The sequence below is a fragment of the Prosopis cineraria genome, unplaced genomic scaffold (genome assembly GCF_029017545.1).
Source record: "Prosopis cineraria cultivar Desert tree isolate PC_DT_omini unplaced genomic scaffold, ASM2901754v1 PC3, whole genome shotgun sequence".
Classification (NCBI taxonomy): Eukaryota; Viridiplantae; Streptophyta; class Magnoliopsida; order Fabales; family Fabaceae; genus Prosopis; species Prosopis cineraria.
The window spans coordinates 46,189,870-46,204,025 of record NW_026555334.1 but is presented as its reverse complement, the minus strand read 5'-3'; the positions used below and the strand labels follow the sequence as shown (position 1 = coordinate 46,204,025).

Here is a 14,156-nt window from a genome sequence, read left to right as displayed (position 1 = left end):
CCCTCCCTCTCTCTCTCTCTTTAAAATATTGCCCGCATGGTTTCTTCTACTAAATAACATGTAAAAAAAAACAAGAGAAGTTGCTTTAAGAAATTAAATTTCATTTCGATGCCATGGTGGAGCTACACAGTAACTCGCAAAGGAAATCAAAATGTTGACGGCGCCCTGTGAAGAAGTACAAGAAGAAGCCAATCGACGGAGGAATAAGAGAGCGGTAACGATGTGGGCCCCACAAGCGGGCATAAATATTCACCCAATGCGTTGTTGAGAGTAGTACAGTGGACAGGCTAATTCGTGGGATAACCTCATTGTGTCGACATGGTCTGCGAGCAAGAGATGTTGGTTGACAAAGTCTGCGAGCTGTATGATCAAATTTCGAGGCTAGAGAGCCTGAAGCCCTGCAAAAATGTCGACATGCTTTTTACCCAACTCGTGCTCACATGCATGCCACCCATCCCCATCGATGTCACCAAGCTCAGCTCCCGCGTGCAACAAATTCGATCCAAACTTATAAGAATCTGCGGTGAGGCTGAGGGCCTCTTGGAGAGCCACTACTCCTCCATCCTAGCCTCCCACCACGACCCTCTCCGTCATCTCCACCTCTTCCCCTACCATTCCAATTACCTCAAGCTCAGCCTCCTCGAGTTCAGCATCCTCAGCCAACACTTCCCCCATGTCCCCTCCAAGATTGCCTTCATCGGCTCCGGCCCCCTCCCTCTCACTTCCATCGTCTTGGCCTCCAATCACCTCCCCGCCACCCTTTTTCACAACTACGACCTCGACCCCGTAGCCAATTCCAAGGCCGCGCGCTTGGTTTCTTCTCATCCCGACCTGTCCAAGCGCATGGTGTTCCACACCCGCGATGTCTTGCAGGCTTCCGAGGAGTTGCAGGACTACGAGGTGGTTTACCTGGCGGCTCTCGTGGGGATGGGCAGAGAGGAGAAGACTCGGATCATTGATCATTTGGCCAAGTACATGGCCCCTGACGCGCTTCTGTTGCTGAGGAGTGCTCATGGGGCTCGGGCTTTCCTGTACCCTGTGGTTGACCCTCGCGATCTCGCTGGCTTTGAGGTTCTCTCGGTGTTCCACCCCACCGATGACGTTATCAATTCAATAGTCGTTGCTCGTAAGTGTGCCGTGCCCGTGCCTTCGCAACACCTTGCCTCTGTCATGCTCCTCGACCTCCATGACCTCAACCATGGCGACATGATTGGTGAGGGATTATTGCGCGCTCACGTCGAGGAAGACTGAATCTTCCCCCCTCCCTGTCCCGTCATCTTCTGTTGTCGCCCTACGTGTTTGACTTAACAGTTTCAGTCATGTCTGACTGGTTTGTGTATCATCTATATAGTTATCGCTAGCAATTGCTATGCATATACGTATATGTCCTCGTGATGTTTATGATTTTTCAGACAAATAAAAAGATTGTTACGTGTTCAGATCGTCACCCTCGAGCAAGCCGTAAGGGTACTGGGTAAGAATGAATATGTTGATGGCGTCTGCGCATATAGCTTAGCATTGTTACAGCATCGTGTATTTTTTTCCCGGCCCCGATCGTATTGGTGTTTGTTGCTCTCTTCACTAACAACTAATTTCCCATATATGCGTATTTAACCGCCCGGCCACTGCTCTGACTTATTCTGTTTAATCTGACCATTCAGCCAATAAAGTCGATCATTCCCACTATGGTCGTCGCTGGAACATATAGTCCATTAATTCAAGACGACTTAGTTCGTAAAAAAACAATCGCTCCCCTCTCTCCTTTTATTTTAATTCCACCTCTTGAAGTTGAACCCTTGATCAATGCATGTTGGGTGTCGAATTAGGTTCATATATGGATGGTTAGGCCCGAGGGAGAGGAGGGATACAGATATTGGATTTTGTTGGGATAGTAAAGTATAGATGGCTTCTCCCATTGTTGGGAAAATGGCTATACCTCTTAGGGACTCGTACTTAGGAGTTCAACGGAACCCACGACATGGGAAAAAATAATCACTTGATGCGCATGCGCCCTCCTTTCAATCTTCGGGATGAAGGTTTAAATCTCAATTAATTGGGCTCGTTTCTTTAAAGCAGAGGACTGGAGAGTCCGTGAGCTGCATTATTAATTATTAATATTAATATTGATAGTAAACTTGGGAATCCATTATCCCATTAAAGGGAATGAAATGAACTTCTCTTTTATAATTAACGTGGGTTATACAACAAAATTGTTTTTTAGAGTTTATGCAATTTTTCAAAATGTATGTTGCTTCATAATTTTAATAAAGCTTCGTTTTACCTTCATTTTTTGGACCGGTACTGTAAAATTAATTAGGTGAAGATCTAGAAATAATGATTTTTTAATGTCGGCATTTAAGTCAAATGTTCAATTTTGTCAGAGTCTAGACTACGTACATATGTACAAAATTAGAAAGAAAGTATAATTATTTTGGGATAAGGGGGTATAAGAGTGTGAGTGTGGTGTGTGTGTAAACTGTATTTGCCAATCCTGAGAGGGATTCTCTCTTGATACAGCATAAGTGTACTAGATAGATTTTAAATTTGCGGAGATTTGAATGCAACCACGTTATTCAGTGTTACATGAGAATTGAAGATTAATTTTTCAATATAACAATATATCACCGATTAAAACAGGAAAATTGCGTTCGATGCATGGCGTGAGACGGAGCACTGTGGGCAATAATGATACGCAGAGATAAATTATTTTTGTAGAATGATCACGAGAGGTGAATCACTTGAGTTGCAAGCACATGAATGAAACATTTCTTTCAATACAGACGTCATGCCACTTATCAACAAGTTATCATCTTATCTTCTCTCTGAAGGAAGCTGTGCGTATGTACACATAGCAGGAGAATTATTCTACTAAACGACAACTACCACCTGTTTAAGTCCGCATCCAATAATCTAACCCATCACAATATTAGATTGACCCACAACACTAGCGACCCATCATTGATTAAGCCTTTTCGTTTTATTGTATACATATCAAGATTGGCCTTGCATTCCCTTCAAATCTAAAACAAAGACAAGTCAGGTCCCATTATACATGACCGTTCCATATAGATTCCAGCCTTTTCACTTGGGGTAAAATATCTAAACTCCGGCATACGGCTGTTCTATCGATTATCGATGTCCACGCAGCAATTGAGCAATTCCGTGTTCTAAATCAACATAAACCCAGGAGTAGCCTTCAAAAGGACATATTTGGATTATTTTTCCTACGATCTTTATCTATTTTTTGAGGCTATATAGTGTCGTGACACAACAATAGCTGCTTTATCAGCCAGTTTTTAAATCGCTACTTCTAAAAGCCAAAGAAAGCTACTTGGCAAACAACTGCCGACCCCAATAATTAATTTTGCAGGGGCACAAACGTAGATAGCACGAGGAGCAAGATTGAGAAAATCATGGCGTTGATGAGGTGCTCTCAACCTACGCGGCCACCACTCACGCCTTCCACTATGAGAGAGATACGCATATCTTCGGATGGCTTCCAATGCCTTTTCCTCTGATTGATGAACCAATTATTGATCTGCTTCTGATCAAGTCCCGTCATTTCTGATAGCTTCAGCTTCTCCTCTTCCTGCCTCATCATTCACAAATCAGGCTCCCTCCATCCAAAATGGCATATATATCAACAAAGTACACAGAGAGAGAGAGAGATAGAGAGACCCATTGGCTCCTCTTACCGTAGGATAAGGCCATCTGTAGTGGGAGTTCCACCATTGAAGGAGAGCTGTCCTCGCATCCTTGGGAAGCTTACTCTTCTTCTTCTTCTTCAACAGCTCCTTCCTCAAACTTCCAAGGTAGCCACTGTACTTGCGAACCAGCATTTCTCTTAGCTCCCGATCACCTGCATCACCTTCGCCTGCTTCTCCATCCCCACAACTTATTCCCTTCCCTGAACTCCCACTTGCCTCATCTGAAATGCATATTGCCCACACTATCAAAATCAGGCCAATCGGATACAAAGACTAAGACATATGAATCACGCTTCTTGAGAAATCAAGAATGACTTGTTACAGAACTGCACATGTCAAGCTGGAATTATTTCTACTTTCTTTCTTCACAACTTTATCGGTTCACCCCATTCCTATACTACATGCATGCGTGCATGTGTACAACAAAACCAGATGACACGCGACTTGACATAAAATTCACGTAAATATGCCAGATCCTAGGCCACAACGCGTGATTTAGGGGTACTTGGTGAGGAATCTGAATTTTAAATCTGGCTCCGTCATGCACGGGAAGGGAAAAATGTCGATAATCTTCAGAGTGGAAGGACGTGTTGTTTGTAAAGCCAAGGATTGAACATATAGTAGAAGAAAATGGTGTTAAAAGTTTGGGTATAATCAGAGTGACGATACAGGGAATACTACTGGCGGGTTTTTTAAATGCCAATTGACCTTTTTGTTCTTATTTTTGATTTTGACGGCTTCATGATCTTCACGGGAACTGAAATGGTCCCCCACAGAAGATATGCAGATTCCACTTTGGTTCTTTCTTTTTCTGGCAAAGATCCTACTTGCTTCTTTCGTCTACGAGAGACAACTTCAGTGGCGAAAAGGCAAAAAATGGTCCCCCCCCCCCTGGCGGCAAATTTCACCTTTACATAACAAACACTGAATAATGAATATTGAACCCAATCAATGTAGTTTGGAAGTTAAAAGGAAATTATAGCTTGCCCTCGTTAATTTTTATGCATTAAATACACACGCCAATATGTAACGGGCTGTTTGGTACTAAATAAGAATGAGAAAGCTTTCTCCCATTACAATTTTTCAAAAAAGCCAATTTCTATCTACCAAACACAACAAAAATGCTTTCTCTTACCTTTCTCACTTTAACTTAAATCCCTTTCCCATGTACTAATCTCTGCCTTGAGAGGTTGAATTCAGAAAGATGTATAGAAGAAATACCATCGTTCTCAATAATCAATATATGTATTACGACGACTTAGCAGCATCAGTAGCTTATTTCTTACGTAGCAGAGAACAGATATATCATAATCACCCAGTAACCGATATGCAAGGGAATGAGTTTTCACTCAAATACACATGCATCATTTAGAAAATAAAAAAATAAAAGTTATAGGGTACATTTCACTAGCCCCTTCTAATATTTCGTTCAAATTATGTTGAATACTCTTTTGAAAAAAAATTAAAAATACACTTAGACTTCCTACAATTTATTTACTTCCAATAAATTTAACTTCCCACTTAATTGATGTGTGTGTGTGTGTGTGTGTGTGTTTCTTCAAAATACAATAATGCTAATCAATTTTCTTTATTTTTACATTAAGAATAAAACTAAAGCTTTATATCACGAAAAAAAAATAACTTCTAAAAAAAAAAAGAAGCTAAAGTTAGACAAGTGAAATTAGAATAGTTTAGTGACAACCAGACGACAAGGAAGCTAATAGCTGTAGCATCTGTTATCTTGGCTTTCTTTCCAATGCTTCTAATAGAGTCCTACCTAGTCATGATATTGGACACTCATAGACATTGCCATTACCAACAGTGCTCACCCAAATCAAAACAATCAAAATATAATTCAAGCATTAAGATGATGCCATTAAATTTTTTAGAGATTAATTTGGCAGATAATAATGGAAAAGTAACTACGACTATAGCAAATACTAGCGTGATCGAAGTATGTATATTCCTTGTATTAGTATATGACCGAGAAATTCGATTAGTTATACACTTAAGTGAAGTCAGTAAAATATGTTACACGACACTTGCACTTTAATTTATATATGAGAATGAGAGAGAAACATCTCATAACAAATGAAAGCAAACAATCGCAAAGATCTGGAAACTTTTACAGACACTATCAAATGGGCCACATTGTCATTAATGTTGAGATAAAAAAATACAATATAGCCTGCATCTCTGACGTACAGGAAGGGCCATTCAGGTTCAGCAAGCAATAGTAACAGCAAAAAAAGAAAAGAAGAAAAGACATTGGATGCTCTTTTTAGAGATGATATAGTGCTGAGAAAAAAGTGGTTAATTACCAGAGAAAGGAGCCGAGGAAATTGTGAATGTTCCGTCGCAAAGATTGCTGAGTTTTGATTGCATAGTGCAGAGAAACAAGGCGGCCTCGTTGAAGGGCTTGGACAGCTCCTCTTTGTATCTGTGCAGGACTCCACAGTATGACTCCTTGCAGCAGCAAGAATTCAAATCTTCACTCAGAAGCAATAACACATATCCTATGAACGACGGCGGCAACAACAGACACATAGTACTATAAATATCAGTGAGTTTGAGTTTGAGTATACCATGAACTTGTCAAGTTCAGGGTCGTCGCCTATCATAGGAGTATTGACGAGGTGCTGTTCCTGCCCTATTTCTTCAAGAAGGGATAATCTTTCTGGGGTGGCTCCGACCTAACACAACAAATACGCTTTTCACGCAGCAAGCAAAATTCATAATGGTGAAGAATGTAACGTTAGCTTTGGGCGCTCGCTGGCGCGCGCGCGCGGAATATTAATCATTAATGAGAGAAGGTTGTGAATTAGTAAGCAATTATGAACCTTTTGGCACTCTATGTAGGCAGAGAGTAAAGTAGGATAAAGAGGATGATTGGCGATCTGGGTCTTGATGAACCGATGCGACCCGATTTCATCCGGGTCGGGCGACTGGAGGCGGAGGCCATGAGCGTCGGACCTGCAGTAATTATCATCCATGTATCCAACAAGTGTAAGAGCTTGGAGTGAAGAGAGAAAAACAAAAGTGGAGAGAAAGATCGGGGAGGAGAGGGATAAGTAGAGAAGAAGAAGCAGAAGAGGGAACAGTGGAAGGAAGGATTGTTAGGAGGAGTTTTACAGAGGGAAGGGAAAGAGAGAGAGGGCTGAAGTGAACAGAAACAGCAGAGGGATTGTGGCGACTTTTCGAAGGAATCGTGGTCGTCCTCATGCCCACCTCCGACTGGTATGTGTACGGCCTCACAGCCACAGTCTAATATTCTTAAACCATTTACTTTACTGGTCCGAATTTCCTTAATCTTTAAGGCCATGCCCATTTTATGAAGGTGCTTCCAACTAGATTCAAATAAGAGTGACTTCTAGTTTATGGTTCAGGTTCCCAATTGAAGCCTTATCTCGTGTGTGTGTTGTGTGTCCATGCCAGCATTTGTGTGTGATTTCGTGTTCTCCATGAAAAAAACATGTTTAGTTGTAATTTTTTAAATTATTTTAATTATTAGCAAACTCAAACTTACAAATGCTTATATTAAACTTATAAATAATGTAAATTTTGTTAGACTTTATTGATAGAAAATTATTATTTTTTAATTTGTTTTAGTTATTAATGAAACAAAACTTACAAATACTTATACCAAATTTATAAATTATATTAAATTAGTTAGATTTTGTCATTGATAGAAAGTTGTGATTTTTTAAATTGTTCTAATCATTTGTAAAACTAAATTTATAAATATTTATATCAAACTTATAAATCATATAAAATTAATTGTATATGGATACTAAAATAATTTCATATAAAAATTTAATATTAAAAAAATATCTCAAAATCTCATTATCATTATCACATCTTATGAAACCTAATTGTCATATTCCTATCTCGTTCTCCCTTTTTAAAATTTCAACAAAATAATAAAAAATAAGTTTGATTTTTTAGAAAAATTAGTTATATCAAAATATAAGTTGAAGTGTACATTTAATCTCATAATTTCATATAAAATTTTAGTTTGGTCTTTTAATTTTATAAAATATTTTTTAATATTTTAATCCTAACACCATTAATTTTATATAATTACTTTTGTGTTAGCCATTGTTATTTTAAAAAATTAAATTTAACATGCTAATATTTAATCATATTTTGTTAATATTTAAAAATTTAGCATAGAAAAGTTTGTTAATGAAACTAATAATATTAAAATTAGATTATTGGAGAGATAGTAAATAAAATAAAGTAATCAAAACAAAAACTTATACAAAATTAAAGAATTAAGAGTACAATTTGACCTAAAATATATAGAGAATATCAATAAAGAATGTAAAAACAATTTAATTTTATAAAAATAATGTTGACAAGTAAATATTAATATTTAACAAGAAAAGATTTTATTTTAATAAATATTTAATTTATTCAGATTTTTTTTTTACATATTAAACTTTTTTAAGAGATTCTTCATTCACATTCTTCATAAAATATAATATGATTGAGTGAAATAGAAGGATGCAAATTTGTCTTGTTAGTCCTTTATAGGAACATGGCCATGACTGACCACGATTGATCTGAGTTCGAGTTCTCGAGTTAACATTAAAGTCAACATTTTATCCCCCGCTCCTAGAGCGACATGTGATGCCAGTTGCCACGTTAATGATTACTGTAAAGTTCATTTAATATTGTCAAGAAAATTAGTGATGTTAACTTTTTACACTTTAAAATGCACGTGGACACTCAAACTAAATCTGAGAGACTCGGGAGGGAAATTCCTGTGATGATTCTCCGAGAAAATGTTTAACCATTTGACAATACACTATTTTATCCGGGAAAACTCAAGTATTTTCATCTTCCTAAACACGTGCATTATAATCTTTGGGTTTCATCAATCAATTAATTCATAATTTTCAAAGATTTCATTTAATGTTTTGCTAATCAATGAATATAATTATAGCAACGAGCCTGATAACGGATAGGTCGTGGTTTTAATATTTGGGGCCTTTGGTGAGATTTTTCCACCTTTAAATGTTTTCACGGGAGTGTATTGTCACTGTCATATACCTTTCACAAAAAAAAAAATATCACTATATTTACTTATATAATAGGTTAAATATTAACGTTAGGGATGATCATGATAATTAACAATTTTTTGTACGCCGTGATGGTTAACAATTTTTTTTCAAAAAAAGCTCTGTTTGATTTTACTGCTATTTGTTCTCAGACGTTACAACCTTTTTTAACAGCAAAAAAAAAAAAAATCTATTATTACTTAGAATTAGGTCAATTTACCTTTTTAAAATTGGAAGATTTTTTTTTGGGGAATAATTAGCCTCGGAGAGCCCTCTAAAGCTTAATCAGGTGACAAAATTGGAGTGGCATACTGATGGAAGCTATGTCTACGAACTCGCTAGACTTTTGATTATATATTATACATATAATAATATTCTTAGAAATAGTTGTTATGTTTAAACAAGCACATTTACTTATTTAGCGTAATGGCTTTGCTTTAAAAGATGATTATGAAGCACAGAATCAACTGAAGTTGATATAATTGGTGATTTGAATTTCAGTTGTTGCGTATTTGCCTTTATAACAATTTAGTTATGTGCCTCTTAGGGAACGTTTAACTTAATAAAAAAGATAGAGGACAGAAAGAGATGGATAAAGAAGCCCAAAAATAGCATGCGTGCCCAATAATAGGAGGAGAGGATATTATTTCCATCCACGGCCTGTGATTGGGTGGGAGATAGCAGAAGGTGGTGGGATCTCAGTTAGGGTTAATAGTAGCGATTCCATAGGAGGAATAGAACAAGAGGGAAGTGATGGAAGCCGATGGAGCCGAAGATATGCATGAATTGAAGGCCATTGCTATAATGATCCGCGAGGGAATGAGCAGAGCTCCAAGAAAGAGGTGAAAGTTGGAATGGGAGCGGTGAGTAACATTTGGCGTGGGAACGACGCAATACAATACTCCCTTCAATCTACTTTATAAATCACATTTAAAAAAAATAAAGTGGTTCATTTTATAAATTATTAAATTAATAATAATATTTTATTTTAAATAAAATACTTAAACTATTTTTAAAAAATATGAGAGAGAAAAATAAAAAAATAATATTATATAATTTATTTATATTTTAAAAGTTATGTTTATAATTTTATAAAATTTTATTATTTATATTTTTATTATATTAATATTGATAAAATTAATAAAAATAATTTATAAATAAAATTAAAGGCAATACAGTATAATAGAATCCAACAATGCAGAAGATGGGTCCAAAGTCCAACCATAAGATAGAAGGAAGAGGGCGCCTGATAAAATAAAGCTGCGACTGCATACAGATCCCCACACTTTGGAATACAATTGGATCGCAGTTCAATCATGCTCCCCTCTTTATTACTCCGTACTGTCTCGACCCCACTCTTTACGTGCATCTCTATCTTGCAAGTAAACTTCAACTTTATCTCTCCATTCCCCAGAAGAATCATGGTTAAGTTTTATAAATTTGAATTAATAACACTTGCGTTCTTCATCAAATGACTTCAAAATATTAATTTCAATAATTATAATTTTGGAAATTTTAATTATAGATAAGACGTTTAACTTTTCGATGTAACTTAAATTGTGACATTAATTCATTATCAGTTTCCATTTAATATCTATCCATGTGAGTTATTAATGCACAGATTCCTGATTCAATCAATATTAGGTGAGGCGCACCTTTCTGAATGATGGAACAGATCACCAGTGTCTGAACAAGAAATTCTCTTCCCGTCTCCTGAATTCATCAGCAAAAGCAAAGCTCAGCTAATGACGCAGCAAAGGAAAAAAAAAAAAAATTTAATGCATATCCACAACAAGACCGTAAAAGGAGATCAAAATTAAGTTATGTCAAAAATTATATAAAGTTTTTACAGTGAGCAGACGGTCTATCTAATAAAATAATATTAAAATGATCGTTTTTAATCTTATAATTTAAAATATCAGTGTAATGATTTGTTTATTTATAGACGTAATTAAAGATGATCTCTCAATTTGTTACGGTGAGATTACTGATGTTCGTGATAATTGCTAAAAGAAAGTGGTTATGAGCGAATTTACTATCAATGAGAGATAGAGTTTTTATAAAATCAGAACAAATATTCACTTTAAAAATCTTAACATTTCAATAAATGTTTAGTCCTTTCAAAATTTCAATAAGCTTAGCTACTGTTGATAATCAAAATTTGTAGCAAATCCCTTAATCCAGGTCCCCTTTTCATCTCTAATAAATCCTCTACAAGCAGCTACACCATTATGATTAACCAAACCATTAATGTCTGATTAAGCCTATCCGAGATTTGGTGGATTCCATCTAGCTTCATGCCCGGTGTTGGTTTTGTTCAAAGGGTCAAGTTTAGATTAAAATTTCATGTCATTGATACTTTAGTGGGTATTCGAGAAAATGATGTCATTGTTCAAATTAGCATTTTCAGAGTAAACTTTCTTACATCTTGCCTTCCAAATATTCCAGCAGGCATAGGCAAAAAGTTTATACCAGGGAAATCTTCGTGGAAATAGGCTTCCTACATCATTTTTAGCATTTTAAATTATTCAATCATGTACAAAAAGAGAAAATAAAATATCATGCTTGGATAGATTTATTAATTTTTTCCAAACCTCCTTAGCATCTTTACAGTCACATAAAATATATGAATAGAAAAGTTATGAGAGTTATAATCAAGGGGGCAAGTACATTGCTAAATGGTACTTCCAGAGTGGCATTGGTTTGAAATTGATCCCAAGTAGTTTTTTAGAGAAAATATTTAATTTTTTTCTTAGGTAGGGCATTTCCAAAATTTGTACCTTATGTCAAAGTATTCTTGAGCTTGCTGAGTCTCTATGGCTTTGTAGGTGAATTTTATAAAGAAATTACCATCACTAGGAGGCCTTCAAGTAATAATATTATTTTCATCATCTCTATTAGAAGGTTGCACTAGAGCAATTTTTTTAATAATATTAGGGTGGAGGTATCTTCGCAAGATATCAAAATTCCAACTACCAATAGGCTTGCAAAAATCTAAAACTCTAGCATGAAGAATAAAATCTACATTATGAAAGGCATGTTTAACAAGAGAGTCAGATAAGGGAGACCATTTTTTATACCAAAAGGATATTTTATCTCCTTTACCTACTTTTCAACCAATGAGAGACATGAATTTATCCCCAATTTTGCATATACTACTCCAAGGATTTGGGTTTGTTACAATTATATTTATCACATAAGACTCATATCCAAAGACAACTCAATTTTGTGATGAGACCCCAATAGAGCTTCATGATGAAGACAATCTTATGGTTTTTGAGCTTTTTAAGGCTAAGATCCCCAACCTTTTTATTAGAAGTAATGCATTTCCAAGAGAAAAGGTGGGGTTTTTTATTCCCATCAAACGAATCCCAAATAAAATTTTTAAAAATTTTATGTAGTTTCGCCAGTACATTATTAGGTAAGAGCATAGTTTGCATAATGTAATTAGAAAAAGTCAAGAGAATAGATTTTATAAGAATTAATTTTTCCATGATGTTGAGATATCAACTTTTTCAATTGGCCAATTGAGAGTTTGTCTTATCAATTAATGGTGCAAATGTTAGCTTAAAAATCTTCTCATGAATAAGAGAAGATTTCTAAAATGTGTTTGTCAAGATATTTGCCAAAGTTAATAGTGAGAGAAATTCTTAAAATGTGTTTGTTTGGAGGTTTTGAAAGAGAAGAAAAGAAAAATGCTCTTTTCCTCGTTTGGTTAAAAAATTTTAGAAGAAAGAAGAGCTAAAATTTCTCCTTTCTTCCCCTCATATTAATCCTCTCTAAATTAAGGCTTTTTGAAAAGAAGTTAAATTTCTTGATCACTTTGCTCTTATACATTTTGTTATATTCCATACTTGTCTATTGATTGAAAATAAAATTAAAAAAAAGACCTTCACTTTACTTTCTAAAATTCTCTCTCTTCAGTGTTCGTTCTCATTCTCGTTGCCGGGAAAAGACGTCTTCCCATTTTGATTAATAACAAAACAATTTATTTATTTTTTATAAAAATATTATTATAATTGGTTTTTTAATTCAAATTGAAAATATGATAGGATGAGGAGACCTAATGATGCAGTTTAAGTCAAGGTGTAAAGTTATTTTATATATGGAGCAATTAAAGTTGTTATTTTCTTTTTCATTTTCTTTCAAACTAAATAAAGAATTATTAAAAACTCTGCCATTTCCCTCCTTCTAATGAAACCAACAAGGTAATATTAAATTTCTCTCCTCCCCTTCCTTCCCTTAAAGCAAACGCACCCTTATAACAGATGTGCGAGTCGCGTCACAAAGCTTAGCCCCGGTGGTTCAAACGCAAGAGACACGGATAGGAAGCTGATTTAATGAAAAAGTTCAGAACCCAGACAAGAAGTCACCACCACAAGGGTCAGTTCTTCGACCCCGTTCATGCACTTATCCACAAATTCTCCACCACTTTGTTTTGGTTTCATCTTTTGTTTAAGAGGCCAAAAAGAAAAGTAAGATCTCTTGTTTATGATATCTACTGGGTAGGCCCCTCCCTCCCTCGCTGTAACGTCACACAACGTTCTCTTTTTAAGTTTTAACCTGCATATCCATCCAACCTTCAACGAGATGTTAGCTTCCAAATTTTTACACTCGTTTTCATATGGGAGTCGGGTTCCTCCACCGCTGACAAGGTGAGAAATCTAGAATATCTAGATTTAAAATAAAAAAATTTAATATTAAACCTGCACTGTTTAAAATGTATTTAAAAAGTCAATTTATAAAAAAATTGCTATTAAATGTGAGCCATTTTTTTTTACAATTTATATAATTTTTTTATTTTCCAAAATGTAAAAAATAAATAAATCTGAACAGTCCAAATTCCACACCTCAACAGAGATGAGGAGGTCTTCCCCAAAGGAGGGAAGCCAACTCCCTTTATATGGGTTGCGTGGAACTTCCATGATATACGTAACGTTTACGCGGATAGAGTTAAAAACAGAGAATCAATCAAGACAGGATTAGAATAGAAGACATTAAATAATTAGAATGTATAAAAAATTTAAAATTATAAAAAAATTAATAAAATATGGATTTGAAAATCTAAATTTTCACAAGTCAAAATGATGAATTTGACATGTATCCAAACCATCATAGTCATTTCATACCTTCTTCCTAATTTTGATCACTTCTATCCTTCTTACTGGGGCTACTAGGAGGGAACTGCAGTAACTGAAGCGCATAGTGGAAGGTCTGAGTATAGACAATAGGTAAGCGGGAATTCTAGAAGTGTGAAAGTTCGAATCCTCTCTGTAGATCTATCAGATTTTTATGCTGGTTGCTATGGATTTAAACGATCATGTATTCTTCTATTTCAGAGCTCGACTCATTTGGTCAACCCAATCAAAATAAGATGGCACGAGAA

The 14,156-nt window shown here is 35.6% G+C and overlaps 2 protein-coding genes across 2 annotated transcripts; one reads left to right on the top strand and one right to left on the bottom strand.

Moving 5' to 3' along the window:
* The first annotated feature begins 266 nt into the window (after nucleotides 1-266).
* On the top strand, nucleotides 267-1,447 carry LOC129306734 (nicotianamine synthase-like). Its single transcript, XM_054947463.1, has one exon. It carries the CDS (start codon nucleotides 319-321, stop codon nucleotides 1,249-1,251), a length of 933 nt encoding a protein of 310 aa, XP_054803438.1. The 5' UTR covers nucleotides 267-318; the 3' UTR covers nucleotides 1,252-1,447.
* Nucleotides 1,448-3,427: 1,980 nt separating this feature from the next.
* Nucleotides 3,428-7,017, bottom strand: LOC129305103 (homeobox protein knotted-1-like 1). The gene is made up of 5 exons (XM_054945030.1): nucleotides 6,548-7,017; nucleotides 6,293-6,400; nucleotides 6,029-6,173; nucleotides 3,696-3,928; nucleotides 3,428-3,589 (listed from the first exon to the last, which is right to left on the bottom strand). The coding sequence occupies exons 1-5, from the start codon at nucleotides 6,698-6,700 to the stop codon at nucleotides 3,434-3,436; spliced, it is 795 nt and encodes a 264-aa protein (XP_054801005.1). The 5' UTR covers nucleotides 6,701-7,017; the 3' UTR covers nucleotides 3,428-3,433.
* Between the last annotated feature and the right edge of the window lie 7,139 nt (nucleotides 7,018-14,156).

Bases quoted from the DNA above. Each gene is read 5' to 3' on its own strand.
- LOC129306734 (XM_054947463.1), top strand. From the start codon at position 319: ATGGTCTGCGAGCAAGAGATGTTGGTTGACAAAGTCTGCGAGCTGTAT.
- LOC129305103 (XM_054945030.1), bottom strand. From the start codon at position 6,700: ATGGATGATAATTACTGCAGGTCCGACGCTCATGGCCTCCGCCTCCAG. The intron at 6,401-6,547 runs GTTCATAATTGC...TTGTTGTGTTAG, and splicing joins CCTACATAGAGTGCCAAAAG to GTCGGAGCCACCCCAGAAAG. The intron at 3,929-6,028 runs GTAATTAACCAC...TATGCATTTCAG, and splicing joins TTCCTCGGCTCCTTTCTCTG to ATGAGGCAAGTGGGAGTTCA.